We start from the raw sequence: 27,881 nt of genomic DNA on the forward strand, positions 1-27,881 counted from the left end.
CTTCCTATATTCTTCCTAATATTTATTCATGTTAGTATCATGTTAGGGCTAAAGATTTGATTTTTATTGCTTAGTGACATGCTAGGTTTGTTATTAATCTTGTTAGTATCATGCCTAGGATCTTGCTATTATTATGCTTTAATATTAACATGAACATATATGATTATGATTATAATTGTTATGATTTATGATGATTATGAATATTATTATTATTATTATTATTATTATTATTATTATTATTATTATTATTATTATTATTATTATTATTATTTTTAATATAATCTTATTATTATTATTATTTATTATGTTGCTTGATGTTTATTGTTATTGCTTGATCACACTTTTTATTGCATGTTTAAAGGGAATTTGGTACTTGTAATCACGCTTAATAAGATAAATAATAATCTTGTTTAGGGTTCATTGTGATTATAATTCAAGTGATCGCCAATAATAGATTCGTTTGTGCATTAATATTAAACCAACATAGATAAACAGGTTTAGGGTAACCTATTGATTGCATGTTAGTCAGAAAGCGCACATGAATACGATCAGAATAAAGTAGGGGCCTATTATTAGGGCAGGTTCAATCTCTTTTAGGTTGGATTTGTACCTTCATCCCCGAACCCTTATTTGGTTCTAGACCTTATGGAGTTGACGATCTCTTGGATCGTTAAGGGGTGTAACCTTCACCCTGTGAACGGTTTACAAGTTCCTAAAACTTGTTGGTGACTCTTTTGCTCTATGTTCTTCCCTTTTGGACGCCACCGTACTTTAGTGTATGATCACAGTGGGGTTCAAGCTAGTGTGATTAAAGATTGAAATATTCCCTACAGGGAGGAATAGAAATAAACTAGGAATGTCTATAATTCACTTTTTTTTTTTAATAAAATGTAGGCCGTTACAATCATCCGAGGAGCTTAAACGGACGCTTGCACAAATGTATGCCTTAACTGCGCAATTTGATGAGCCCGGTGATCTAGGGATTAAGTCCCTGTGTCGTAGCATTGATGGTTATGAACCATCCATTCAAGATATAGCATACGGTCTTCTTGGAAAACTGAAAACGGGAGATTGCTTTCAAAATGTGTTGATTGGGGTTGAATCCCCCTTCGAACCTGTTACCAATTGGACCGTTGCTTGGGAATGGCAGGTATTTTATTATATTGTAATTTTTTTTTTTGTTAATTATTAGGCTATATTTTAAAAGATATCTTTAATTATGTTAACTAATAATGTAATGCTTTGACATAGCGTTTCTCTGAGCTAATTTTTCCCATCGGATGTGAAAATGATACTATGCTTCCTGCCCGACCGTTCGATTTTGTCAAGTTCAAAGAATCATGTCGATCAAGGTTTGGAATTTCGCCGAATCCACGTACACCCATTAGTTTTTTCAAGAGTAAGGTATATTTTTTTTGTAATTTGGTACTTAATCATGATTTAATATCACCATTACTTAATTTTAAAACCTTTTCTATTCCAATATAGTGTTATTTGATTTATATTAACTTTTAAATTTTTGTTTAGAATCTTGTTGAATCTCTCACGGGATTTGGAGGAAATATCATCTTCTCCAATGCGTTGAGAGATCCTTTTTCTATTGGAGGGTAAGAAAACATTGCCTATTGATCATGATTTTTATTTAAATTCATAATTAGCGTAATAATAACTTCTAATCTTTACTTTGTACAGAATTTTTGATGATCTATCTGATACCATTGTCGCACTTACTACGACAAAAGGTATGTACATAATGTGTATAACATTGTTTTTTATTTAATTAAATAATTGTGTTTTAACATTTTTCCGAATTTTTTTAGGTACTTTTTGTCTTGATATGACCACCTCAAACATCAACTATGTTGATACAAAACGGTTGATGGAGCAAAGGGAAAAAAAAAATCAGATTTTTCGACATTGGATCGACCACTTCCACCATATTAGTGGATCATACACTACAGGTTGTAGTTTGATTATTATTACTTGGCTACAAATATTAGTTTTTTTATCTATCAACCTATATTAGTTTTAATTTGTAATAGTCGGGTATGTAAGAACTTCTAATACACTGTAAATATTTATTAGTCTAATTTAGTAATTTACACTCTAACATTTTCTATAATTTTAAACTCGTTTTATTTTATAATTTACACTCTAACTTTGTATAATGGTTTATAACCATTACTTTGTAATGAAAGACACTCTTTACATTTAAGTTATGTAAATATCATATTTAAAGATCTTAGTAATAATATTCCAAATTATTTCTATTTTTCCATATGTCTGCCTAATTATCCAATTATTTAGTAATTAATTGCTTCAATAAAATTACTCGATTTAGTAGTTAATTCACATGCAAAATACGGAGTACATTATTACCATAAACAATACATAGGAAAATGGAGTAGAATAAATACAATATGAAAGAGAGTTGCTAAGGAAAAATAGAGAGAAATTGTAAATCATAACATGATGATCTGATCTTTATTTGGTTTATATTTTAAATTTCAATGTTTTTAGTCGAAATTTAATTTTGAAAACAACAACAGTCTCTACTAATACAGTGTCCGCCTTTAGGGCAGGCACTACATTTACTATCGCAATCTCCCTGGTTACAAGTAGCGCCCATGGGTATGCATGTTTTTGGGCACGTTTGTTCCACCCCGCTCGTTATTGTATTGATCAATGGAGAAACTTCTCTGCTAGTGCCACCTGTTATACATAAATATAATAATTTTTTAGTCACAATTAACAAAAAAAAAAAAAAGACATACAAATCTAAGTTAAAGAAATGACTAAGGCTTATTAATACCGGGTGATTTTATTATAAATACATTAATACCAAATATTTAAAGAGTATCCATTTAGAAAATGAATTTAGTGCTTATATGTAGCTCAATGGTTATATATATATATATATATATATATATATATATATATATATATATATATATATATATATATATATATATATATATATATATATATATATATATATATATATATATATATATATATATATATATATATATATATATATATATATATATATATATATTAAGTATTAACAATGTACAAAATTAATTTGCGGCAATATTTCTAATGACACAGAAGATGGTCTAGTTATCTTTATGTAAGAAACATATAAATTTCTTGTCAAATAAAAATAAAAATAAAAATAAAAAACATATAAATTTATCAAAGTGATTCATATAGAATTACAATTATATTGAAACCATAGTTGTAAATAATACAATGCCTATTTAAAGAGTAGACAATTGAACTCACCATAAGGCATACACACCAAAACTATCACCAAAAACAAGGTAACAAAAGCTGACTTTCCAGCCATATTGAAAATATAAGCTTGTTAATAAGCAAAATGTAGTCACAATATGGGAAAAAAAATGAAGAAACGTTTTGCTTTGTGATAGGATTGTTTAAAACTCTAGGTGCTTATATAACTGAGCGACCAATTTATATTTGTAATGTTTTTTTTTTTGTTTATAATAAAGATCTTAAGATTGTTAAAAAAATCACAATGGTATATATTAATCAATCATATCATATATTTTAAGACCAAATCAGATTTTATGACAAAATATTAAATTATATTTTATGCTTTAAGATGATATATGATATGGAGTAATATTTCCTTACAATTTGCTGTGTGCAAAAGATATTGTATGTTGATTAAGTCTTCTATCAAGCAAATTACTCCGTAGTTTTTTATTAATATATATATTCTCCAAAATTCCTTTCTTAACCACAAATACTTCTTTCTAATTTTGAAAGTTTAACGCACTTATTACTAATAAACATGTGGTCAATATAAAATAATTTATTTCCTGATATATATATAATTAAATGTGCAATATTTTTAGAATCTTGAAATTTCTATATTCTCAAGTACATGCACATTTTTGTCGTTTAATATGCTTGCTAAAGTATGCTTACATAATTTGAATAAAAAAATAAAAACTAGTATTACATAAAATTTAAATATTTGAGATTTTAGTTTATTAGGAAAGATAGTGACGGACTAGGAGTTTATGTATGAGGGTATGACATTAAGCTTAAAGTAATATATGGAGTATTACTATCATTTTTTGGAAACTATATTACGATGAGTTATTAATTTATTTCGCTATTTTATTACTCTTTGTGTATACAATGTATGAATTCTCCGGCAAGGTGTATAAATAAGGTCACAATATTAATGTGAAAAAATTCCTACAAAAATATTAATGTGAAAAAACAATTATCCTAAGATACCAGTTATTTGTGAGACACATGTCTCTTTGGTCGAAAAAAGCTAATGAAAACAAGACATAACATATGAATCAATCAAAATCAATATTAATATGGAAAAAAATCTAGTTTTGTGCTCGTGCGATGTTCGGGTTGTTTATTGAATTTTAAGATAAATTTTTATTTCTACGTTAAATTTCAAAATTAGTTTGTCTTATGTGTGGATGACCACATCGTGTGACCACTTATAAAATAACAAAGTAACCCCTATAACTAACATTGATCAAGTAACCCCTGTGATACTGATCGAGAAACCATATAACACTTACCAATTAACCATTATTACACTAACAAAGTATGTAACACCCCCAAATCTCCCTCTACGGAAATACTAGTATAATACGTATAATTATACCGTAGAGATAGACTTAGGCGTATTACCGCCGCGTGATTACGCAAGGCTACTCAACTTACTAAAAATAAAAATACTTTGCAGCGGAAACTTCAATACTCTTCTTTATTAATAATAACCATAATAGTAACCAATGTTATGAGTACTCCAAATAGATACAAGACCAAATTCCTAATTTAGTGAAATCCCTAAAAATGACTCGAAAAGTAGACACGCGAAACTCTATCGCCCTCTACCCCCCTTAGAAGGAGTTACGCCCCCGTAACTCGACCACTAACCTTAGGCAAAAAGTTCTGGGTAACGTTTCCTCATATCAGCCTCAGCTTCCCATGTAGCCTCTTCAGGTTTCTGATTTGACCATAATACTTTCACAATGCTCACATCCTTGTTCCTTGTGCTCCTGACCTTAGAGTCAAGAATCTTTACTGGTCTTTCCTCATAAGTCAAATTCTCATCCATCTCAATGGTTTCTGGTTGAAACACATGTGTCACATCAGGAATATACTTTCGGATTTGGCTCACGTGGAATACATTGTGAACTCTTTCAAGCTCGTTAGGCAAATCCAACTTATAAGCCACTTTTCCCACTTTCTGAATGATCTCATAAGGCACTATGTACTTTGGGCTTAATTTCCCTTTCTTCCCGAACCTCATCACACCTTTCATGGGTGAAATTTTCAACAAAACCTTTTCTCCTACTTCGTACTCCTCTTCCCTCCTTTTCAGATCAGCGTAACTCTTCTGTCGATCTTGGGCCGCTTTAATCTTTTCTTGGATCAACTTAACCTGCTTCGCCATTTCCTCAATCATCTCTGGTCCAAGAACCATAGTCTCACTTATATCATTCCAACATACTGGACTTCTACACTTTCGACCATACAAAGCTTCAAACGCTGCCATCCCAATGCTTGCATGGTAACTGTAGTTATAAGAGAACTCTATCAAATCCAAGTGGTCTTCCCAAGACCCTTGATACTCCATCACACAAGCTCTTAACATGTCCTCTAATGTCTGAATCGTTCTTTTTGTCTGACCATCTATCGCAGGATGAAATGCTGTGCTCATTAACAACTTAGTTCCCATCGCCTTTTGCAAAATTTGCCAAAAGTTAGACAAAAACCTTTAATCTCTTTCCGAAATGATATCCGTGGGTACCCCATGGTACTTCACCACAAACTTCACATAAGCTCTTCCTAACTGATCCATGGTCCAAGTACTACTCATGGGTATGAACGCTGCTGACTTCTTTAACCTGTCCACTATCACCCAAATAATGTCATTTCCTGCCTTGGTCTTTGGCAAAGCTCCCACAAAATCCATAGAAATCGAATCCTATTTCCACTTGGGCACCTCCAGGGATTGGACCTTTCCATGAGGCCTGCGATGCTCAATCTTCACCTTCTGGCATGTCAAACTCTTAGCCACAAATTCAGCCACTTCTCTCTTCATATTGGGCCACCAAAATGTCTTCTTCATGTCCTTATACAACTTATCCCCTCCAGGATGCATTGAATAGGAAGAATTATGGGCTTCTTCCATCAATATTTGCTTCAAATCACCACAATTCTGCGGTATACACCATCTTCCCTTAAAACGAATACTTCCCTCATCACCTATGGTAAAATCCAACACTTTCCCTTCATCAATCTTCTTCATTATTACTTTTAACTTCTCATCTTCCAATTGGCTATCTCATCATAAATGGATGGTTGAACCACCAAGGCATTCAACATCCTTGCCACTCCACCATGTTCCATCACCTCTAAGTTCAACTTATGAAATTCCACACACATCTGATCTGGGACTACCATCACATTCACCGTATGTTCTGACTTTCTGCTCAAAGCATCTGCCACCACATTAGCCTTTCCCTCATGATACTGAATATCCAATGTATAATCACTCATATACTCCAACCATCGACTCTGTTTCCCGTTGAAGTGCGTCTGGGTGAAAATGTACTTCAAACTCTTATGATCCGTGAAAATCCTACAAGTCACCCCATACAAGTAGTGTCTCCAAATCTTTAAGGCAAACACAATTGCAGCTAACTCCAAATCATGGGTTGGGTAATTGCCTTCGTGAACCTTCAACTGCCTCGAGGCATACGCAATCACCCTTCGATTTTGCATCAACACACATCCCAATCCCAACCTCGATGCATCACTATACACGTCATATAGATCACTCCCATCTAGCAAAGCCACCACAGGTGCTGTGGTCAACCTTTCTTTGGGGTTGGCCAATCACTCACAGCTCGAATCTTGCTTGGGTCCACTGAAACTCCATCCTTGGAAATCACATGGCCCAAAAATTCTACTTTCTCCAACCAAAACTCACACTTAGACAACTTGGCATACAACTGATGCTCTCTTAAACATGACAACACTTGTCTCAAATGCACCTTATGCTCTTCTTCATCCTTTGAATATATTAAAATATCATCAATAAATACCACTACAAACTTGTCCAAGTATGGCCTGAAAATCCTATGCATCAAGTCCATGAACACTGCAGGTGCATTGGTCAAACCAAATAGCATAACTGTGAACTCATAATGACCATAACGGGTCTTGAAAGCACTTTTTGCAATATCTTGCTCCGCAATTCTCAACTGGTGATAACCCGATCTCAAATCTATCTTTGAGAATACCCCTGCTCCTTTCAACTGGTCAAACAAATTATCGATCCTTGGTAATGGATACTTATTCTTCACTGTCACCTTGTTCAACTCTCGATAATCTATACACAACCTCATACTTCCATCTTTCTTCTTCACAAACAATACTAGAGCTCCCCAGGGTGATGAACTAGGCATAATATAACCTTTCTCCAACAAATCATCCAACTGGGTCTTCAACTCCCTCAACTCAGTTGGAGCCATCCTATATGGAGCCTTAGAAATAGGTCCAGTTCTAGGCACTAGATCGATAGTGAACTAAACATCTCTCACTGGTGGCATACAAGGAATCTCATCCGGAAACACATCTGGAAACTCTTCTACAACAGGAATACCCTATTTACCTTTCTTTTCCTCACTTTAACCCCTTGAACACTACACAAAAACTAAGGACAACCCTTCTTAACCAGCTTCTGTAGTTGCATTGCAGACACAATTCTCAACCCCGAGCTTTTCCCTTCCTTTTTATACACTACTTTGGTCTTACTTGGGCTAGTCAAGGTGATCTTTTCAGCCGCACAATCAATTTTTGCTTCATACTTTCCTAACCAATCCATACCCAAAATCACATCAAAGTCATTCAAGTCAAACTCGATCAAATCAGCCAGAAACTCAACCCTAGAGATGGAAAAAGGCACACTCAAAAACAATCTCGAACAACTCCTCACTTCCCCAGATGGAATAGACACATCTAGAGAAACTGACTCAGGACTCTCTAACCCGAGACTCCTAACTACTTCCTTAGAAATAAAAGAATGTGACTCCCCTGAATTAAACAAGACTTTCATAGGAAAAGAACTTATAAAGAAAACACCAATTACCACATCATTAGCAGACTCAGCCTGCCGACTATTCATCACGAACACCAGACCCTTTGGGGCACCTCCCGCACCGCTACTGGTTCCAGCCTTGGTTGTAGGTCCACTAGACTGAGGTGGTTTACTAGGTGCACTAGACTCTTTCACCTTCCCACACTTAACATCAGCTTCCTTCTTGAAACACTCATACTCACGGTGTCCCAACTTCTGACAGTAACGACAAGTTACCGGGTTTCCCTCACAGTCCTTCCCTGGGTGGTCTTTCTCACACCTCTTGCAGAAATACTTCCTCTTGGGCTTCTCACCCATTTGGTTCCCATTCCCTTTACGGTTGGATGACTGTCCCCCCATTCCCCTTCCCAAAGTTCCCCTTGTTGTCCCTCCTATCTCTAGAATTCCATTGGTAATTTCCATTAGGCTTGTGCCTCTTTTCAACCCCGTGAAAAGAGTCTGGGTTCTTCATTTTCTCTCCCACCTACTCCATCTTCCTCCCCTTAATTCCGTACAGATGAGCTGCATGACCATAGACTTCATCTAGGGTCTCAAAAGTCACTCCCCCTAGCTTCCCTTGGAGGGTCAAGGTTAGGCCTTGCTCAAATCTTTGAGCCTTAATGGTTTCAGTAGGGACTACTTCCGGGGCAAACCTCATCAACTCAATGAACTTGTTGTAGTATTCACTGATTGACATGTTTCCCATTCTTAGGTTGGTAAACTCCATACACTTCTGCTTTCTAAGGTAGGAAGGGTAAAACTTTTCTCTCAAGGCTTCCTTGAACTCATCCCACCCAAAGTTTGGTCTTTTCAGCAACTAATCCTTTCTTTGGGCCCACCATAAGTCAGCTTCTTCCCTCAAGTAGTAAACCCCATTGTTCACCCTCAGCTCACTTGGGCAATTGATAGTATCAAACAGCTTGTCAAACTCTGTAATCCTGTTTTCAAGGCTGGCTGGGTCCTCTTTTCCCAAGTAAATAGGTGGATTAGCTGCAGCTACCCTCTTAAAGACTTCACTATAGGCATCAAGCTCGGGATTTCGGTGTTCCCTGTTCACCACTTTCGTGATCTTCTCAGTAATTTGGGTCAACTACTTAAGGACCTTTCCAACTTTGGAACCAGTGCGCTTACTCCTTAAATGTTCCCTCATTCTTGGAGACATAATTCCTGGGTATGATTATTACACTTGGCAATCAAAACAAGTTTTACTCATACAAGCATTTAATTCACTTAATAACATAGAGAAATTTCAAATAATTCATTTTATTTCATTAATAATTAATGAAAATACAACTTTGTCACTTAGGAAAATTATTGAAACATGAAACAAAAACATAGTTCAAAAACAATCAAATAACACTATGGGCATAACCATCTTCAACAAAATCATAATCCGGATCATCACTTCTATTGCTTGGTTCAGCCATGAGAGTTGGGTTATAACCACTATAGCTTGGAATAAGGCCTGATGAGCTTGACCTAGATTTACTTATATTTCTGTCTGGGGCAGAAGTGTAACTTGGGCTTTTTGTTGGACTTACATCCCCACAAGGTTGGCTTGAAGAAGCTTTGGGGTTTTGGGCTCTTTCTTTTGCAGTTTGAGAACAAGTTCTGGGCCTTTTAGCAATGTGGAATTGGGCTCTTGGGCTAGAATGTTTTGAAGATTCAGAGCTCAAAGATTGGCTAAGAGAACGGTAATGCTTGCTCCTACCAAGAGGTGGTACGGAGTCATCACTAGATTCCACATACTCATGTCGCTTCTTTGGGTATGGAAAAGGTATTTGGGAATTTAAGAAGTACATTTGGTCATTAGGTCCAAAGGTTCGATCTTTTGGGATCGTAGGAATTTTCACATTTTTCCTCCTAGGTTCATACTTGCGCTCCACATAGTGCAAGTCCCTCTTAAGGCTAGACATAGTTGCTAACCACTTCCCTTCATGATGGTGCTTCTCATTCCACATTCCGTCTTCCTTAATCACATCCTCATATTTTTCAAAGAGAGGTTGGTATTTCTTAATTCTAGGCAAATGGGCCAAGGCTAGAATAACCCTCCAAGGTTGTTGGGTCAAGAATTCCTCACCATCCTTCTCATAAAGGGTCAAGGCCAAAGTACAAATTCCAATTATGAAATCACTAAATGTGACTCCACTATCTTTCAAGTAATAAATGTCAAAATATTGGTGTCTCACTGCATCAATCATTTTCATCTGTTTCACACACACATGCAAAACAATTAATTAAGTGTCAAATAACCCAAACAGTCCAATTCAAAATCCATTTGCAATAATCAATTCATAACTCAACTAAACATAACTCAAGATTACCCAACCATGGGTAATAACTCAAAAATTCGGACCCCTAGACCACACTCTAAGGTGTTTTAACACCAACTTTAATGCACACATAATCGCATACTCATGTTTCAAACAATTTCAATTCTTTTTATTTTCGAAAATAATAAATTTGTACCTGAATCGAGATTAAAGGACGGTTGAGTCCGCGTCTCCCAGGAAAAGTTACCTACGACGTTGAGGCGAGCCTTTCCTAGATAGAGAGTCATACCCATTATAGGCCTCCGTAGAGAACTCAATAATCCTTTTCTCCTTCATCTTTCCACAAATAAGAAAATAGTTTTTTAAGTAAAAATAAGGCTTTTGACTCACACACAAATGCGAAACTCTATCTATCCTATATGCCCTCTTAAGTCTACCCACAATTTTAATTACTATTCCAATTTTAATGTTTTTAGGACCTTGAAATCTGATACCACTTTGTAAAAATCTGATACCACTTTGTAACACCTCCAAATCTCCCTCTACGGAAATACTAGTATAATACATATAATTATACCGTAGAGATAGGCTTAGGCGTATTACCGCCGCGTGATTACGCAAGGCTACTCAACTTACTAAAAATAACAATACTTTGCAGCGGAAACTTCAATACTCTACTTTATTAATAATAACCATAATAGTAACCAATGTTATGAGTACTCGGATCCAAATAGATACAAGACCAAATTCCTAATTTAGTGAAAACCAATCCCGGGACTCCAATGCATCATTTATTGACTCCAACCTGAAAATAAGCAACACTGCTTACCATTACGGTAAACAGGGCGAACAAAAACAAATAAGAAGTACGGGTTAGCAAAATATGCTAAGTACGGTAAGTGCAAGATAATTAAACTCAATTTATTCGCAAACATGCTTTAAAACCAATTTCCAATAAATAATCCAATAATTCCAAGCTCATGGTTTTAAACCAATTCTCAATAATTCCAATATCAATATTCAATAAAACCAATTCCAATTATTTAAAAACCAATTCCTCATATTAAAACCAATGCCTCTCCCAATTAAGTGTGCACACCCCCCAAGCCAGTCTCCTTATGTTACAAGGCTATTCTTGAGGAAAGACCCGGTCATGCAAAGTCCAAGGACTTATCAATAAACCAAATTCGCATAGTGGGATTACCAACATACTTATAAAGCATAAATAATAATAAATCCATGATTCAATAAATCCTCTTTTAAATCCAATAATTCAACCTTTAATAATAATAATTCAAACTTCTTTTAATAAATTCAACATGCTTTAAAATCAATCCTTTTTAAACATGAATAATAAATTAATTAATCAAAACATGTTATAAAAATCAATACTTAAATTTAATTATTAAAACCAATCCTTTAAACATACTTTTAATTCATAAACCATAATTCAATTCAATTTAATTCAATTCATCATAAAATCATTCAAACATGTTATTCAACTCGATCACTTTCAAGGTATCTAACCACCTAACGTACCTTATCTTCACTTAGCCAACAACACTTCAAAAGAACTCTCAAGTAGCTTGATCAAAAACAACCTACAAATAGATATAACCTTAATCAATATAAGGTTAACAAATAATCACAAATAATTAAATTAAACCCTCCCAACTATATGTACATGAACCTCTTAAATTAATTCAACATGAACATTATTAAAATCTGATTTAATATAATTAAAACTAATCATAATAATTTCATATTAATCTCCCATAATAATAATAATAATAATAATAATAATAATAATTGAATAAAAGAAAAGGAGAAGAAAAGAATTGGATTTGCGTAAGAAATAATAGGCAGAACTTTCAGAGGCTATAACTCCTTTTATATAGCTCCAAATTGGGTGATTCTTGAGCCTAACCTCAAGGATTTTTTGAGAGGAACAACTTTTTGTGAAACATCACTACCCCAAAAACTTACCAGTAGTGCCTTAAATTGGCTTCAACGATGAACAGGATGATTTGTGTAAAATTGAGGAGAAGAAAAGAAGAGAATTGGTGTGAAGATTGTGAGAGGTATGAAGGGGTATTTATAGGCTAGTATGAGCATGAATTATGGTAGGAAAATGTAGGAAGAATTATGGTAATTAGGGTTTAAGAGACTACTTGGAGAAGTGAGCAAAGATTTAAGGAAAGTTTTGATATTTGAAGGGATTGTGTATAATTGAATATGGAAGGTATGTATGTCATGAAAAATATTAAGAAATTGGGATTGCTTGGAGAATAATTAAGAAGAATGAATGGCAAGAAAATATAATAATTGGATATCAAAAAGATGGAGAATTAGAATTATGGAAAATAGGAGATTTTAGGGAGAAAATTAAAAATACAAAATACCAAAATATTTTCCCAAAATCTTTATGGGATGGCTGAAATTATTGAGCTTTCCTAAGCTCATATTTTTGGCCTTCCTATTTAGTATTTAGGAATATATTTTTCTAGTTTAAAGGAATAAAAATAATTGTGTAAATAATATTTATTGTAATAAATAATTAAATAATAAAATACTAAATATTCACCAAATAATTGAACTAAATAAAAAATCAGATTTTCACATAGGAAAATCCGAAATTATTAGCTAATTAATTGGGATTTTCGGACCTATTAAAATAATAATAAAGTATAGCTTTTTGTAGGTGTAGGGAATAATTTTCACATCACTAGATTCCACATACTCATGTCGCTTCTTTGGGTATGAAAAAGGTACTTGGGCATTTAAGAAGTACATTTGGTCATTAGGTCCAAAGGTTCGATATTTTGGGATCGTAGGAATTTTCACATTTTTCCTCCTAGGTTCATACTTGCGCTCCACATAGTGCAAGTCCCTCTCAAGGCTAGACATAGTTGCTAACCACTTCCCTTCATGATGGTGCTTCTCATTCCACATTCCGTCTTCCTTAATCACATCCCATATTTGTCAAAGAGAGGTTGGTATTTCTTAATTCTAGGCAAATGGGCCAAGGCTAGAAGAACCCTCCAAGGTTGTTGGGTCAAGACTTCCTCACCATCCTTCTCACAAAGGGTCAAGGCCAAAGTACAAATTCCAGTTATGAAATCACTAACTGTGACTCCACTATCTTTCAAGTAATGAATGTCAAAATATTGGTGTCTCATTGCATCAATCATTTTCATCTGTTTCACACACACATGCAAAATAATTAATTAAGTGTCAAATCACACAAACAATCCAATTTGAAATCCATTTGCAATAAGCAATTCATAACTCAACCAAACATAACTCAAGATTACCCAACCATGGGTAATAACTAAAAAATTCGGACCTCTAGACCACACTCTAAGGTTTTTTAACACCAACTTTAATGCACACATAATCGCATACTCAAGTTTCAAACAATTTCAATTCTTTTTATTTTCGAAAATAATAAATATGTACTTGAATCGAGATTAAAGGACGGTCGAGCCCGCGTCTCCCAGGAAAGTTACCTACGACATTGAGGCGAGCCTTTCCTAGACAGAGAGTCGTACCCATTATAGGCCTCCGTAGAGAACTCAAGAATCCTTTTCTCCTTCATCTTTCCACAAATAAGAAAATAGTTTTTTAAGTAAAAATAAGGCTTTTGACTCACACACAAATGCGAAACTCTATCTATCCTATATGCCCTCTTAAGTCTACCCACAATTTTAATTACTATTCCAATTTTAATCTTTTTAGGACCTTGAAATCTGATACCACTTTGTGAAAATCTGATACCACTTTGTAACACCCCCAAATCTCCCTCTACGGAAATACTAGTATAATAAGTATAATTATACCGTAGAGATAGACTTAGGCGTACTACCGCCGCGTGACTACGCAAGGCTACTCAACTTACTAAAAATAACAATACTTTGAAGCGAGAACTTCAATACTCTTCTTTATTAATAATAACCATAATAGTAACCAATGTTATGAGAGCTCCAAATAGATACAAGACCAAATTCCTTATTTAGTGAAAACCAATCCCGGGACTCCAATGTATCATTTATTTACTCCAACCTGAAAATAAGCAACACTGCTTAACATTACGGTAAACAGAGCGAACCAAAACAAATAAGAAGTACGGGTTAGCAAAATATGCTATGTACGATAAGTGCAAGATAATTAAACTCAATTTATTCGCAAACATGCTTTAAAACCAATTTCTAATAAATAATCCAATAATTCCAAACTCTTGGTTTAAAACCAATTCTCAATAATTCCAACATCAATAATCAATAAAACCAAATCCTCATATTAAAACCAATTCCTCTCCCAAGTGTGCACACCCCCCCCCCCAAGCTAGTCTCCTTATGTTACAAGGTTATTCTTGAGGAAAGACCCGGTCATGCAAAGTCCAAAGCCTTATCAATAAACCAAATCCGCATAGTGGGATTACCAACATGATTATAAACCATAAATAATAATAAATCCATGATTCAATAAATCCTCTTTTAAATCCAATAATTCAACCTTTAATAATAATAATTCAAACTTCTTTTAATAAATTCAACATGCTTTTAAAATCAATCCTTTTTAATCATGAATAATAAATTAATTAATCAAAACATGTTATAAAAATCAATACTCCAATTTAATTATTAAAACCAATCCTTTAAACATAATTTTAATTCATAAACCATAATTCAATTCAATTTAATTCAATTTATCATAAAATCATTCAAACATGTTATTCAAATCGATCCCTTTCAAGGTATCTAGCCACCTAACGTACCTTGATCTTCACTTAGCCAACAAAACTTCAAAAGAACTCTCAAGTAGCTTGATCAAAAACACCCTACAAATAAATATAACCTTAATCAATATAAGGTTAACAAATAATCACAAATAATTAAATTAAACCCTCCCAACTATATGTACATCAACCTCTTAAATTAATTCAATATGAACATTATTAAAATCAGATTTTATATAATCAAAACTACTCATAATAATTCCATATTAATCTCCCATGATAATAATAATAATAATAATAATTGAATAAAAGAAAAGGAGAAGAGAAGAATTGGATTTGCGAAGGAAATAATATGAAGAGATTTCAGAGGCTATAACTCCTTCGATATAGCTCCGAATTGGGTTATTCTTGAGCCTAACCTCAAGGATTTTTTGAGAGGAAAAACTTTATGTGACACGTCACTACCCCCAAAAACTGACCAGAAGTGCCCAAAAATTGGCTTCAAAGATGAACGGGATGATTTGTGTAAAATTGAGGAGAAGAAAAGAAGAGAATTGGTGTGAAGAATGTGAGAGGTTTGAAGGGGTATTTATAGGCTAGTATGAGCATGGATTATGGTAAGAAAATGTAGGAAGAATTATGGTAATTAGGGTTTAAGAGATTACTTGGAGAAGTGAGCAAAAATTTAAAGAAAGTTTTGATATTTGAAGGGATTGTGTATAATTGAATATGGAAGGTATGTATGTCATGAAAAATATTAAGGAAATTGGGATTGCTTGGGGAATAATTAAGAAGAATGAATGGCAAGAAAATATAATAATTGGATATCAAAAAGATGGAGAATTAGAATTATGGGAAATAGGAGATTTTAGGGAGATAATTAAAAATACAAATTACCAAAATATTTTCCCAAGATCTTTATGGGATGGCCGAAATTATTGAGCTTTCCTAAGCTCATATTTTCGGCCTTCCTATTTAGTTTTTAGGAATATATTTTGCTAGTTTAAAGGAATAAAAATAATTGAGTAAATCATATTTATTGTAATAAATAATTAAATAACAAAATACCAAATATTCCCCAAATAATTTAACTAAATAAAAATTAGATTTTCACATAGGAAAATCTGAAATTATTAGCTAATTAATTGGGATTTTTGGACCTATTAAAATAATAATAAAATATAGATTTTTGTAGGTGTAGGGAATAATTTAAAGCCTTTAAAATCCCACTAGCTTGAACCCCACTGTGATCATACACTAAAGTACGGTGGCGTCCAAAAGGGAAGAAGATAGAGCAAAAGAGTCGCCAACAAGTTTTTAAGGAACTTGTAAACCGTTCATAGGATGAAGGTTACACCCCTTAACGATCCAAGAGATCGTCAACTCCATAAGGTCCTGAACCAAATAAGGTTTCGGGGATGAAGGTACAAATCCAACCTAAAAGAGATTGAACCTGCCCTAATAATAGGCCTCTACTTTATTCTGCTCGTATTCATGTGCACTTTCTGATTAACATACAATCAATAGGTTTACCCTAAACCTGTTTAATCTATGTTGATTGAATTTAATGCACAAATAAACTATTATTGGCGATCCCTTGAATTATAATCACAATTAACCCTAAACAAGATTATTAAATATCTTATTAAGCGTGATTACAAGTACCAATTCCCTTTAACATGTATAAAAGGTGATCAAGCAATAACAATATAAATCAAGCAACAATGATAATAAATATCAATAATAATCATGAACAATAACGAATATCATAATCATAGCAATCATAATTAATAATAATCATAATAATCATAATTATAACAATATTCATGTTAAAGAATAATAAAAATAGCAAGATCCTAGGCATGATACTAACAAGATTAATAACATACCCTAGCATGTCACTAAGCAATAAAAATCAAATCTTTAACCCTAACATGATACTAACATGAATAAATATTAGGAAGAGAATAAAAGGCATCATAGCAATCATATTTAATATTAAAATTACCCTAGACATGATACTAGGAATATCATAATAACAATATAAACATGATTTCTACATCATAATATCAATTAATCAATTAAAGTACTTACTTTGATGCTTCGTACCTCTTTCTAATAACAAAATACACACGTTAGTAACTTCAAGGAAAATAATAAACAAAAAAATCAAATTAAATAATTGAAAGAGAGATTTGGGACCAAACCCTCAGAAATTAAAACCTTTCACGTCTAGGGCGAAGACAACTTCGAATATGGCTAGGTGTTTCTAGATCTTGTGAATGCGGAATTATTTATTTGAGAAAAGGCTAGTTTAGAAAAGAGAGAGAGAATAATCAAGAAAATCTTGATGAGAGTTGGTGAATTGAAAAAGGGGAGATATGACCTTTATTTATAGGAAAAAAGAGGGTCGAAGAATTAAGAAAAGAATCCAAATTTGAATCGAAATAAAACTCGTAGACAGCAGTTTTTGCGGATTTTGTTTTTATCATATCTTTTGATCCAGGAATTGGAATAAGATTAATAAGATGTAGTTGGAAAGATCTTGAAGTCTACTTTCTAACCCAATTAGAATCAGATTAAAATATGTTGTATAATAAAAGATATGAACGAAATAGTGAGACGGTGTCAGTTTTGGATAGAGTTTGATATCTTATTCATATCTTTTCCGTTATAGCTCGGAATTATTATTATAATATATCATTGGAAAGATAATTTCAAGATCTATCTAACCATATAAAATTTGGATAAAAAATATGAGGCACGAAAATAATATCTGACTGTCTTTGAACATGTTTAAATCCGAATAGAATTAGGACTTTAAAAAAGGAAAGTTTTATAAAAAAAGGGAAGTTTATATTTAAATCAAATTCCTTAATCTTATCTTTTCAAAAAAGGATAATTAAGATATTTTAGAAACTTATAGAAGATTCTAATCAATCCTAATTAGTTTAGGAATAGGATTAAACCTTTGGACCCTCCTCATGATCATTGGATCGTAGGTAAAATCCGGTTTGGGCCCAGTTTAGTATTTTGGCCATAACTTCCTCATTATTCATCGGAATTGAGCTTATAATATATCGTTGGAAAGGTCTTTTCAAGCCCCATCCAACTACACCATTATTGGACCCTTATCATGGACCAAACTAAACTGTAATGGACGTTTTCATAAAATAGAGTGGGTTTTCGAAAACAGAAACAAAGAATTTTAACAAAAACTAACCGCAACACTAGACTTTTCACACTTTCACCTCATTCGATTATGGTTCGACGTGAAAGGTATTCATCACTGGGTTTGGTTTTGGGGAGACACAAATGGGTGTCTACAGAAGCCCCCACTTTGACTGAGTTTGGAGAAACGCATGTTTTGAAAACGAAAGTCAAAGTAGCGATAGGGACGGAGAATGATTCAGAATGTTCTGCGATCCTAAATCAATCTTGTAACACCGATACCTGCAAAACTAGCATTAGTTAAACAGATAAAAGAGTTAAGAAACGCGTATCTTGCACCGTCGAGCACACGTCTCTGAAAGTAACCGATTGTTTTGATGACCTCCTGCAAGCTAGAGAATGCCATCCCGCTTGAAAACCGCTACTCCTGTAACTGCTTCCAAATTAGAAGATTTCTTCGCCTGAAACTATCCTCCTCCGCATTGATAATATTCCACATCCAAGGGAAAACCATCGAAGATTGCTTCTCTTGAAACAATCCTTAGCTGTTTGTGACAACTTTCCACAATCTAGGGAACGCCACCTTGCTGTTTCGATGTTCACTCGTCTCTGAACAAAGAGCTTCTTTTTTATATGACTCGAATTTCCGCTGTGATAGTCTTTGAAAAGATTACTGCTCGTTTAATGCTGCTATGCCAGTACGTCGACGCTTTGCTGCTCGTGAACCAGTATGTCGGTGCTTTTGCTGTGAGGACAATCTTCTTTTCTTTGGGAATAGTTGCCAACACAACTCTTGTATGATGTATGACAATCCGATTTAGGGAAAGTTGTCAATGCTTCGTAACAATCCATCCTTGGAAATATTGCCACGATGAAGCGACAATCCGTACCTCGGAAAATTTGCCAAAATCCAATTTTTGGAAAAGTTGTCAATGCTTCGTAACAATCTTTCATAAGAATTTTGCTACGATCAACAATCCACATCTTGGAATATAACTCTTGAAAGCAATCCACCTTGGAAATTTGCCAATGCTATGCGACAATCCTTTTAGGAAAATATTTCCACAATTGACAATCCGTGCCTTGGAACATTTGTGAAAAAGAGTCGACCGACAATCCACTTCGGGAAAATTTGCCACTTGCTGAAATGAATGACAATCCACGTTGAGGAACTTTTGCCGAAATTTATGATGAGTAGAGACCTACGACAATCCTTTGGGAAATTTTGCCATAGGGAACTGGGTGTATGACAATCCAATCTCGAAAAACTTGCCAGCGATCTATGAATGTATGACAATTCGAACTTGGAAAAACTTGCCAACAAAGAAGGAGCACAACAATCCACGCTTGGAAACCTTGCCAGAGATGACAATCCAATCTTGAAAAAATTGTCGTTTGAAGAAGATGCACGACAATCCATTTTTGGAAATATTGTCAGTTGGGGATGAAAATCCAATTTTTGGAAAAATTTGTCGTTTAATAAGAATGTGCGACAATCCATATTTGGAAATATTGTCGTTTAAGTGCTTGTTTTTGAACCGATTGTAATGAGCCAGTGTTTTAGGCGCTTAAGCTAAGTGAGACGATCTTTCGTCAGGTCAATCACTTATTGCAATTGTAATTAAACCGACTACTTAATCATGTCAAATTTCTTATAGGGGCTAACTGGCGTACCAAGGAACCTGAAATTGATGTATGAGGTCGAAATCACTTTTCTGAGAGGCTTCGAGCTCTGTCGTTGCTGAGATATCTCTGGCGTTAGGAATTGGAGTAGGGTCTTCTCTATTCTGCTGCACCTGTATTTATTGTTTACTATAGAACTTTGCCAATCTTTTCAATTATCTTAGGGTTGACTTAAGGCTTAATGTTGCTTGACTCATCGACTTGACACGACTCAAGGTATAAACTTGACTCGATATGTTTGACTGACTCGAGGTTGACTCGACTCGAAGTGTAATGACACATGTGTTAAGACTCAAATCAAAGTGATATGGCACGAAATGACTCAATGTGTACATGACTCGTATGTGCATTGTAATGTGATCGTGCGACTCGAAAAAATGAAAAAAAAAACAAAAATTTTCCGTCATTTTTGTGGAGGGTACCGACTTTCTCCCAAAAAGAAAGACGCGAAAAAAGAATTAAAGTGTTTGAAGTTGCATGTTGAATGAGCTTAGTCAAATGTCATTTGATACTATTTCTCAAGGTGCAAGGATTAATCCATCCTAGGCTATCTCAACTGTCGACTCAATGATGAAAGTATTTGGGTAACTTAGGCACGGAGGCTAAGCACTTCATACTTCGTGATGCGATGACAATTATGATTGATGAGTGATGTTTATATGACAAGGCATGCTTCAACGTTGTGTTAAGATTCCATGACAAAGGGTTCCTAAGGGAAGGGTATATTTGGTCATGTATCTGTGATGTGTGTGATAGTGACACTAAAGTTAGGACGCAAGGGCTAAGTGTGTGGAAAGATATTATTTGTTAAAAGAGTCAAATGGTGGTGACTCTTAGGCTAGGTAAGATAATGATGTAGGGATCAAGCCCCCAAGTCTAGCTCTAAGTAAATAGAGATGAGTGTAGGATATCCTTTGATATGATCATGGTGCAACTGTGTGAATGTGAATATGAATGCATGTTTATTACGGCCGCACCTCAATGTGAGGTTGCCTACGTATCCGTTAGGAATCAGGCCGAACGTAGCTCTAGCCAAACCTCGCACAAGTTTGTGTATACCTCAAAAAGGTCTTTTAAGGGTTATAACGTGGTTAGGCTAAAGGTTATAGAAGAAGAAGGGGATAAAGGCTCAAGACCCTAGATAAGCCCCCAGGGTGTGCAACTTTGCTTTTGAATCTTTGTATTTTCATGCTTGAATTTCTATTCTTTTTTAGCTCTTTTTGTTTTAGCATTTATTTTACTTTTGCAAGTGTGGGCAATCCCGATCATGCGGTCTATCACTCACTTGGCATTCATGTTTCTCAGGCACGGTACCGAGCACTCGATAAGAGATGCAATTTGAGACGTGTTCTTATCGAAGATATTTTCATATCAAAGACATTGGAACACTTACCCTTTTGTACACTTTTATTTATTTTTTGCTTTTGCTATCTTTTGAATTAGTCAAATCACTCAAGCTTTGCTCTTTGAAAATTGCATAAGTTGCACACCATCCTATCCCAAGGTTAGATAGATGTGGGTTGAAAAAAAGAAAGGTCTATCGTTAGACGAGGCTCAAAGTGGTTTATGAAGAAAGGATGTATAATTGAAGGGTGAAATGAGATATGATGTGGCTACAAGGGTTTCCTTAAATCATTGGTATACCTTGTGCTTAATTCAACATTTTTTTAATATATTTGATGCAATATAATGAAATGATCATATATAAGAAAATAAATGCTCATTTTATTAAAAGAAAATAAAGAATCTACAAAATTAATCTAAGGAAAGGAAAAGGTGCCTATGCTAGACTTATTGGGGAAAGGAAAAAAAATGAAAAAAGAAATAGAAAAAGAGGCCATGAAATCTTGTCGTTGCAGCTCGCCTCTTGTCTTGTGTCATTTGCTTCATCATCACCTAGTCTTCTCGCTAGCTAGAGGCAATGGGACCTTGTTTGCTTCTATGAGGTCTTGAATGAGATTTTGAAACCTGTAGCATTCATCAGTGGTATGACCGTTTCCTCGATGGTACTTGCAATAGGAATTTGGATTCCATCTCGAAGATCGATTTTCTGGTGTTGGATCCTCGGTAGGGCTAATAGGTTTGATTAATCCTCGGTCATAGAGACGGTCGAAAGCAGCATCGTAGGTCATTCAAATGGATGTGAACTCTCGCCTGGGTTTCCTTTTAGATCCTTGATTGTCCATGGCTAAGACATCATTATGGTCAAAGGTACTAACATTATTACTAGAGTGGGCGTTTTTGGAAGAAGAAGGATTGTCGCTCTTCTTTCCTTTCCAGCCACCGTGGTTGCTATTGTTAGTAGCTTTTTGCTTTGCGAGATCATCTTCGATCTCGATACCTATGTCATAGACGGCCTTGAAAGTATTCAAGTTGTGTTGATATTTTAAGTACTTTAAATACTTTTCTTGGAGATTCTTGATAAACATCCTCACGGATTCTTTTTCAGTGGGGACCTCAATCATCTTGGCGAAAGTTTCCCTCCACTTATTAAAGAAAGAAGTAAAGTCTTCATTCTCTTTTTGTCTTAGCATCTCAAGTTGTCTATGGTCGGTTTCAACTTGGATATTGCACTTGTACCTATCAACGAAAGCGTTCACTATTGATTCACAGGTAGAGGTTTTTTCCTTGTCAAGGGAGAAAAACCATTGTTGGCAAACAGTTTCAAGAGATAGTGGGAACAAAGAGGGAAAAACCTTCTTATCGATACCCTTAATGTTCATTATTGTTTCGAAAGCTCTTAAATGGAAGTAAGGGTTATCTGTTGCCTTGAATTTTGGGATGTCAGTGGCGTTGAACTTATGTGGAAGAAGTCCCTTGTCCAGCGAGACCCCTTGTGAACTCATGCCCTGGAATTTATAGTCACTAGATAGCTTGCTGAGACTCTCTTGCATGAGGTTCATCTGTTGTTGCTTTACGGGGTCATCGACCCTAAGTGCGAGAAGTTTCAGTGTCTCAGTCACAGTAGCCAGTTGATTCTTAAGATCATTGACTTCTTCTTGAGTTGCCATTATCTTCTTAGCCTTCCTGTTTTGACGAATCAGTTTATCAAAAAGCGAGACTTGAATAAAGCGGTTGTCCTTGATTAATCGCCCTTCTCTCCTCGACCAAGTACTGTGGGAAAGGAATTTGGGGATACTTATTGTTAATTATTTGACTCAAACTTTATTCAACATGCGATTAATGGAGGAAGTGAAGAAAAATGGAAGAATGCGAAAGAAGATTTAGATGGAGAAATATGAAGAATTAGGAATAGAATGTACCCCCAACTTAAACGACGTAAAAAACCGACTCATGCATGAACCTAAGACATGGCCATGGTGATGTGTACTCAAAGTGTGTGCTAAGACTAGTGAGTGTAGGTGATATGTTCAGACTTTTGTCATGACCATGTGGCTAGACTATTTGACTAGACTCAAGCAAAGACTAAGTTAAGACTTCACGTATATGCATTAAACTGGATAGACTGTGGTATTTTAGTCATAACTTTTTATCTGCGACTCTTATTGGGAAGAAACTAACGCCGAATTAAAGATAAAACTCGGGGCTACAGATCCATAGGTTGTACGACTCGTAGTTCTTTCTAGAACTCCAGATATGACCAAAACAAGTTGACATTTGTGCAGTATACGGGAATAAAAATCCGGGTTGACTTAAAGGAACTATGACTCGATTTTATGTTTATTTATTAGCTCAAATTAATTAATTAATTAATTAAACAAAGTCCTTTAGTCATTAATCAGTTTATTTAGTCTTAACACAAGTCAAACAAACGGTTAGGAAAAATCACATAGAGTATGCACAACAAATAATGCACAATTAGTCAAGTAAGCACAATATGATGCAATGAGTTTGCAACCTAACCATGGCTCTAGTTCTCTAAATTTCGGGATATGGGTTAGTCAATAGAGGGTCCATGGTTAATTGTCCGGATGCACCGGGCGGAAGCCTAACCGTGAAGGGTTGGCGCGAGTGGATGGGACACCGCGAGTTTTAGAAAAACTCGCTTCCATGGTTTGGTGAATTCAACATCTCGGATGTACCCTTTGTTGCACGGAGCGTTCAATCAGGTAGATGGAGCATGAATTCCCAGAGGGTTATGTCCATATGTAGAACACATATGGGTTTCAGAAAAGTGAGAAAAAATTCAATCAGGAAGTAGGATCGAGCAAACAATACGAAAAACTGGTCGAAATTAGAACGCATATTTCTGGCTCGGTATTGGGGGAAATTGGCGCCAACAATCAGAGATTGGCGCCAGATTTTAACTGTAGCGCATGGCACCAATACTGGCGTCTGGCGCTACGGCTAAAAGTCTGGCGCCAAGCTCTGGCCCCTGACGCTACTTCCCACATGCCTCAGCAGCTTTCTGTGCTCGATAAAATTTTCCAGTTTCGCGCGGTGTTATTTCGGTCCTAGTTGTGAAAGATATTTCTCAAATTTCCTACGTGTAAAATCCTATGTTTTTAACTCATTACGGATGGTCTTTCCAACGAGATCTTTTTTATGCATATGACAATAATGTTAATCAAAATTACGCACTTGAAATACTTAGAACTTTTCGAGTCTCATCCACTCATTCTAAATCATTGCCGAAACAAATTCAGGAATTAAAATAGAAATCCTCCCCAGTGGAGTCGCCAAAAACTGTAGGGAATAATTTCAAGCCTTTAAAATCCCACTAGCTTGAACCCCACTGTGATCATACACTAAAGTACGGTGGCGTCCAAAAGGGAAGAAGATAGAGCAAAAGAGTCGCCAACAAGTTTTTAAGGAACTTGTAAACCGTTCATAGGATGAAGGTTACACCCCTTAACGATCCAAGAGATCGTCAACTCCATAAGGTCATGAACCAAATAAGGGTTCGGGGATGAAGGTTCAAATCCAACCTAAAAGAGATTGAACCTGCCCCTAATAATAGGCCTCTACTTTATTCTGCTCGTATTCATGTGCGCTTTCTGATTAACATACAATCAATAGGTTTACCCTAAACCTGTTTAATCTATGTTGATTGAATTTAATGCACAAATAAACTATTATTGGCGATCCCTTGAATTATAATCACAATTAACCATAAACAAGATTATTAAATATCTTATTAAGCGTGATTACAAGTACCAATTCCCTTTAACATGTATAAAAGGTGATCAAGCAATAACAATATAAATCAAGCAACAATGATAATAAATATCAATAATAATCATGAACAATAACGAATATCATAATCATAGCAATCATAATTAATAATAATCATAATAATCATAATTATAACAATATTCATGTTAAAGAATAATAAAAATAGCAAGATCCTAGGCATGATACTAACAAGATTAATAACATACCCTAGCATGTCACTAAGCAATAAAAATCAAATCTTTAACCCTAACATGATACTAACATGAATAAATATTAGGAAGAGAATAAAAGGCATCATAGCAATCATATTTAATATTAAAATTACCCTAGACATGATACTAGGAATATCATAATAACAATATAAACATGATTTCTACATCATAACATCAATTAATCAATTAAAGTACTTACTTTGATGCTTCGTACCTCTTTCTAATAACAAAATACACACGTTAGTAACTTCAAGGAAAATAATAAACAAAACAATCAAATTAAATAATTGAAAGAGAGATTTGGGACCAAACCCTCAGAAATTAAAACCTTTCACGTCTAGGGCGAAGACAACTTCGAATATGGCTAGGTGTTTCTAGATCTTGTGAATGCGGAATTATTTATTTGAGAAAAGGCTAGTTTAGAAAAGAGAGAGAGAATAATAAAAAAAATCTTGATGAGAGTTGGTGAAATGAAAAAGGGGAGATATGACCTCTATTTATAGGAAAAAAGAGGGTCGAAGAATTAAGAAAAGAATCCAAATTCGAATCGAAATAAATCTCGTAGACAACAGTTTTTGCGGATTTTGTTTTTATCAAATCTTTTGATCCAGGAATCGGAATAATATTAATAAGATGTCGTTGGAAATATCTTGAAGTTTACTTTCTAAACCAATTAGAATCAGATTAAAATATGTTGTAGAATAAAAGATATGAACGAAATAGTGAGACGGTGTCAGTTTTGGATAGAGTTTGATATCTTATTCATATCTTTTCCGTTATAGCTCGGAATTATTATTATAATATATCATTGGAAAGATAATTTCAAGATCTATCTAACCATATAAAATTTGGATAAAAAATATGAGGCACGAAAATAATATCTGACTGTCTTTGAACATGTTTAAATCCGAATAGAATTAGGACTTTAAAAAAGGAAAGTTTTATAAAAAAAGGGAAGTTTATATTTAAATCAAATTCCTTAATCTTATCTTTTCAAAAAAGGATAATTAAGATATTTTAGAAACTTATAGAAGATTCTAATCAATCCTAATTAGTTTAGGAATAGGATTAAACCTTTGGACCCTCCTCATGATCATTAGGTCGTAGGTAAAATCCGGTTTGGGCCCAGTTTAGTATTTTGGCCATAACTTCCTCATTATCCATCGGAATTGGGCTTATAATATATCGTTGGAAAGGTCTTTTCAAGCCCCATCCAACTGCACCATTATTGGACCCTTATCATGGACCAAACTAAACTGGAATGGACGTTTTCATAAAATAGAGTGGGTTTTCGCAAATAGAAAGAAAGAATTTTAACAAAAACTAACCGCAACACTAGACTTTTCACACTTTCACCTCATTCGATTATGGTTCGACGTGAAAGGTATTCATCACTGGGTTTGGTTTTGGGGAGACACAAATGGGTGTCTACAGTAGGCGTCGCTCGAAGTGCGCCTATGTAAAAGTATGTGGTGAATATGCTTGGCACTCATAGGAAGTGGGAATTGACATATTACGATTAGGGACAAGGAAAGCAGGGAGCCGCCAACAAGTTTTTAAGGAACTTGTAAACCATTCACGGATCATAAAAGACAACCACGATAAAGGGACAACGATAGTCAACAACGATTGACCCGTGAAGGTTACACCTCATTCATAATCCATGAGATTACTAACTCCATATGGTTCGGAGCCACGAAAGGAGGATCGGGGATGATGGTTCGAAGTGAGTCATGGAGTCAAATTCTCCCGTATTGGCCTCTACTCGATTCTTATAGTGAAAAGTGATTCCTGCGATCTCAAAGACATACAAACAGAGATTCAATTTGCTCCAAACTATTATTATGCTAAATTGGTTGAATATTAATGCGACACATTATTCTAAAATATTGTGATCACTTGATTAAACAACAAGATTAAAAAGAAACCTAAACCGGTTGTCCAAATTATCTTATTAGGCGTGATTTTCAATTACATATTCCCTTTAAACATGTAATATGGTGATCATAATAACAATAGAATAACATCAATATTGGAAGCAATTTAACAATAATTCTAACAATACAAAATCGTTAGAAAAATAATAGAAATAAAAGGAACATAATTCTTACTTTGACTCTGTTTGTTTGCAACTACAAAATAATAAACGAGTTAGTAACTTCAAGGAAATAATAATAAAACCATGATTAAATTAAATTAAGTTGAACTGATTTGGGGCCAAACCCTCAAACAGTTCTACCTTTCACGCCTTGGCTTAAGGACAGAACCAAGAGTAAAGTATGGACTCCTTGGAGTACTTCAAGAAGGAATTTTGAAAGAATAAGGGGTAGGCTAGTGTTTAGGATAGAGCATAGAAGAGAGAAAAAACTAGAGAATTCCTTGATGCCTCGTACATCAGAAATGGGGGGGTATTTATAGAAAATATGTGCTGAGGGAATATACGGAACCCTAAATTGATAAAAAAAACCTAAAAAAGTACCCCGCGACACGGCAAAGTGTACCGTGACACAGGAAAC

The 27,881-nt window shown here is 34.6% G+C and overlaps 2 protein-coding genes across 2 annotated transcripts; one reads left to right on the forward strand and one right to left on the reverse strand.

The window, feature by feature from the left end:
• Nucleotides 1-937: 937 nt before the first annotated feature.
• Nucleotides 938-2,531, forward strand: LOC145628093 (uncharacterized). Its single transcript, XM_081680418.1, has 5 exons — nucleotides 938-1,150; nucleotides 1,252-1,404; nucleotides 1,528-1,607; nucleotides 1,693-1,742; nucleotides 2,521-2,531. The coding sequence occupies exons 1-5, from the start codon at nucleotides 938-940 to the stop codon at nucleotides 2,529-2,531; spliced, it is 507 nt and encodes a 168-aa protein (XP_081536544.1).
• A 2,411-nt stretch (nucleotides 2,532-4,942) lies between these two features.
• On the reverse strand, nucleotides 4,943-6,319 carry LOC145628094 (uncharacterized). The gene is made up of 3 exons (XM_081680419.1): nucleotides 6,150-6,319; nucleotides 5,186-5,582; nucleotides 4,943-5,011 (listed from the first exon to the last, which is right to left on the reverse strand). The coding sequence occupies exons 1-3, from the start codon at nucleotides 6,317-6,319 to the stop codon at nucleotides 4,943-4,945; spliced, it is 636 nt and encodes a 211-aa protein (XP_081536545.1).
• Nucleotides 6,320-27,881: the final 21,562 nt, after the last annotated feature.

The sequence above is a fragment of the Chenopodium album genome, chromosome 4 (assembly GCF_948465745.1).
Source record: "Chenopodium album chromosome 4, dcCheAlbu1.1, whole genome shotgun sequence".
Classification (NCBI taxonomy): domain Eukaryota; kingdom Viridiplantae; phylum Streptophyta; class Magnoliopsida; order Caryophyllales; family Amaranthaceae; genus Chenopodium; species Chenopodium album.

Coding starts and splice junctions, on each gene's coding strand:
- LOC145628093 (XM_081680418.1), top strand. CDS start 938: ATGTATGCCTTAACTGCGCAATTTGATGAGCCCGGTGATCTAGGGATT. Junction 1,405..1,527: donor TTAGTTTTTTCAAGAGTAAG/GTATATTTTTTT, acceptor ATTTTTGTTTAG/AATCTTGTTGAATCTCTCAC. Junction 1,608..1,692: donor GATCCTTTTTCTATTGGAGG/GTAAGAAAACAT, acceptor TACTTTGTACAG/AATTTTTGATGATCTATCTG.
- LOC145628094 (XM_081680419.1), bottom strand. CDS start 6,319: ATGAAGAAGATTGATGAAGGGAAAGTGTTGGATTTTACCATAGGTGAT. Junction 5,583..6,149: donor CATCCTGGAGGGGATAAGTT/GTATAAGGACAT, acceptor TTATAACTACAG/TTACCATGCAAGCATTGGGA. Junction 5,012..5,185: donor GAGTTCACAATGTATTCCAC/GTGAGCCAAATC, acceptor TGGTCAAATCAG/AAACCTGAAGAGGCTACATG.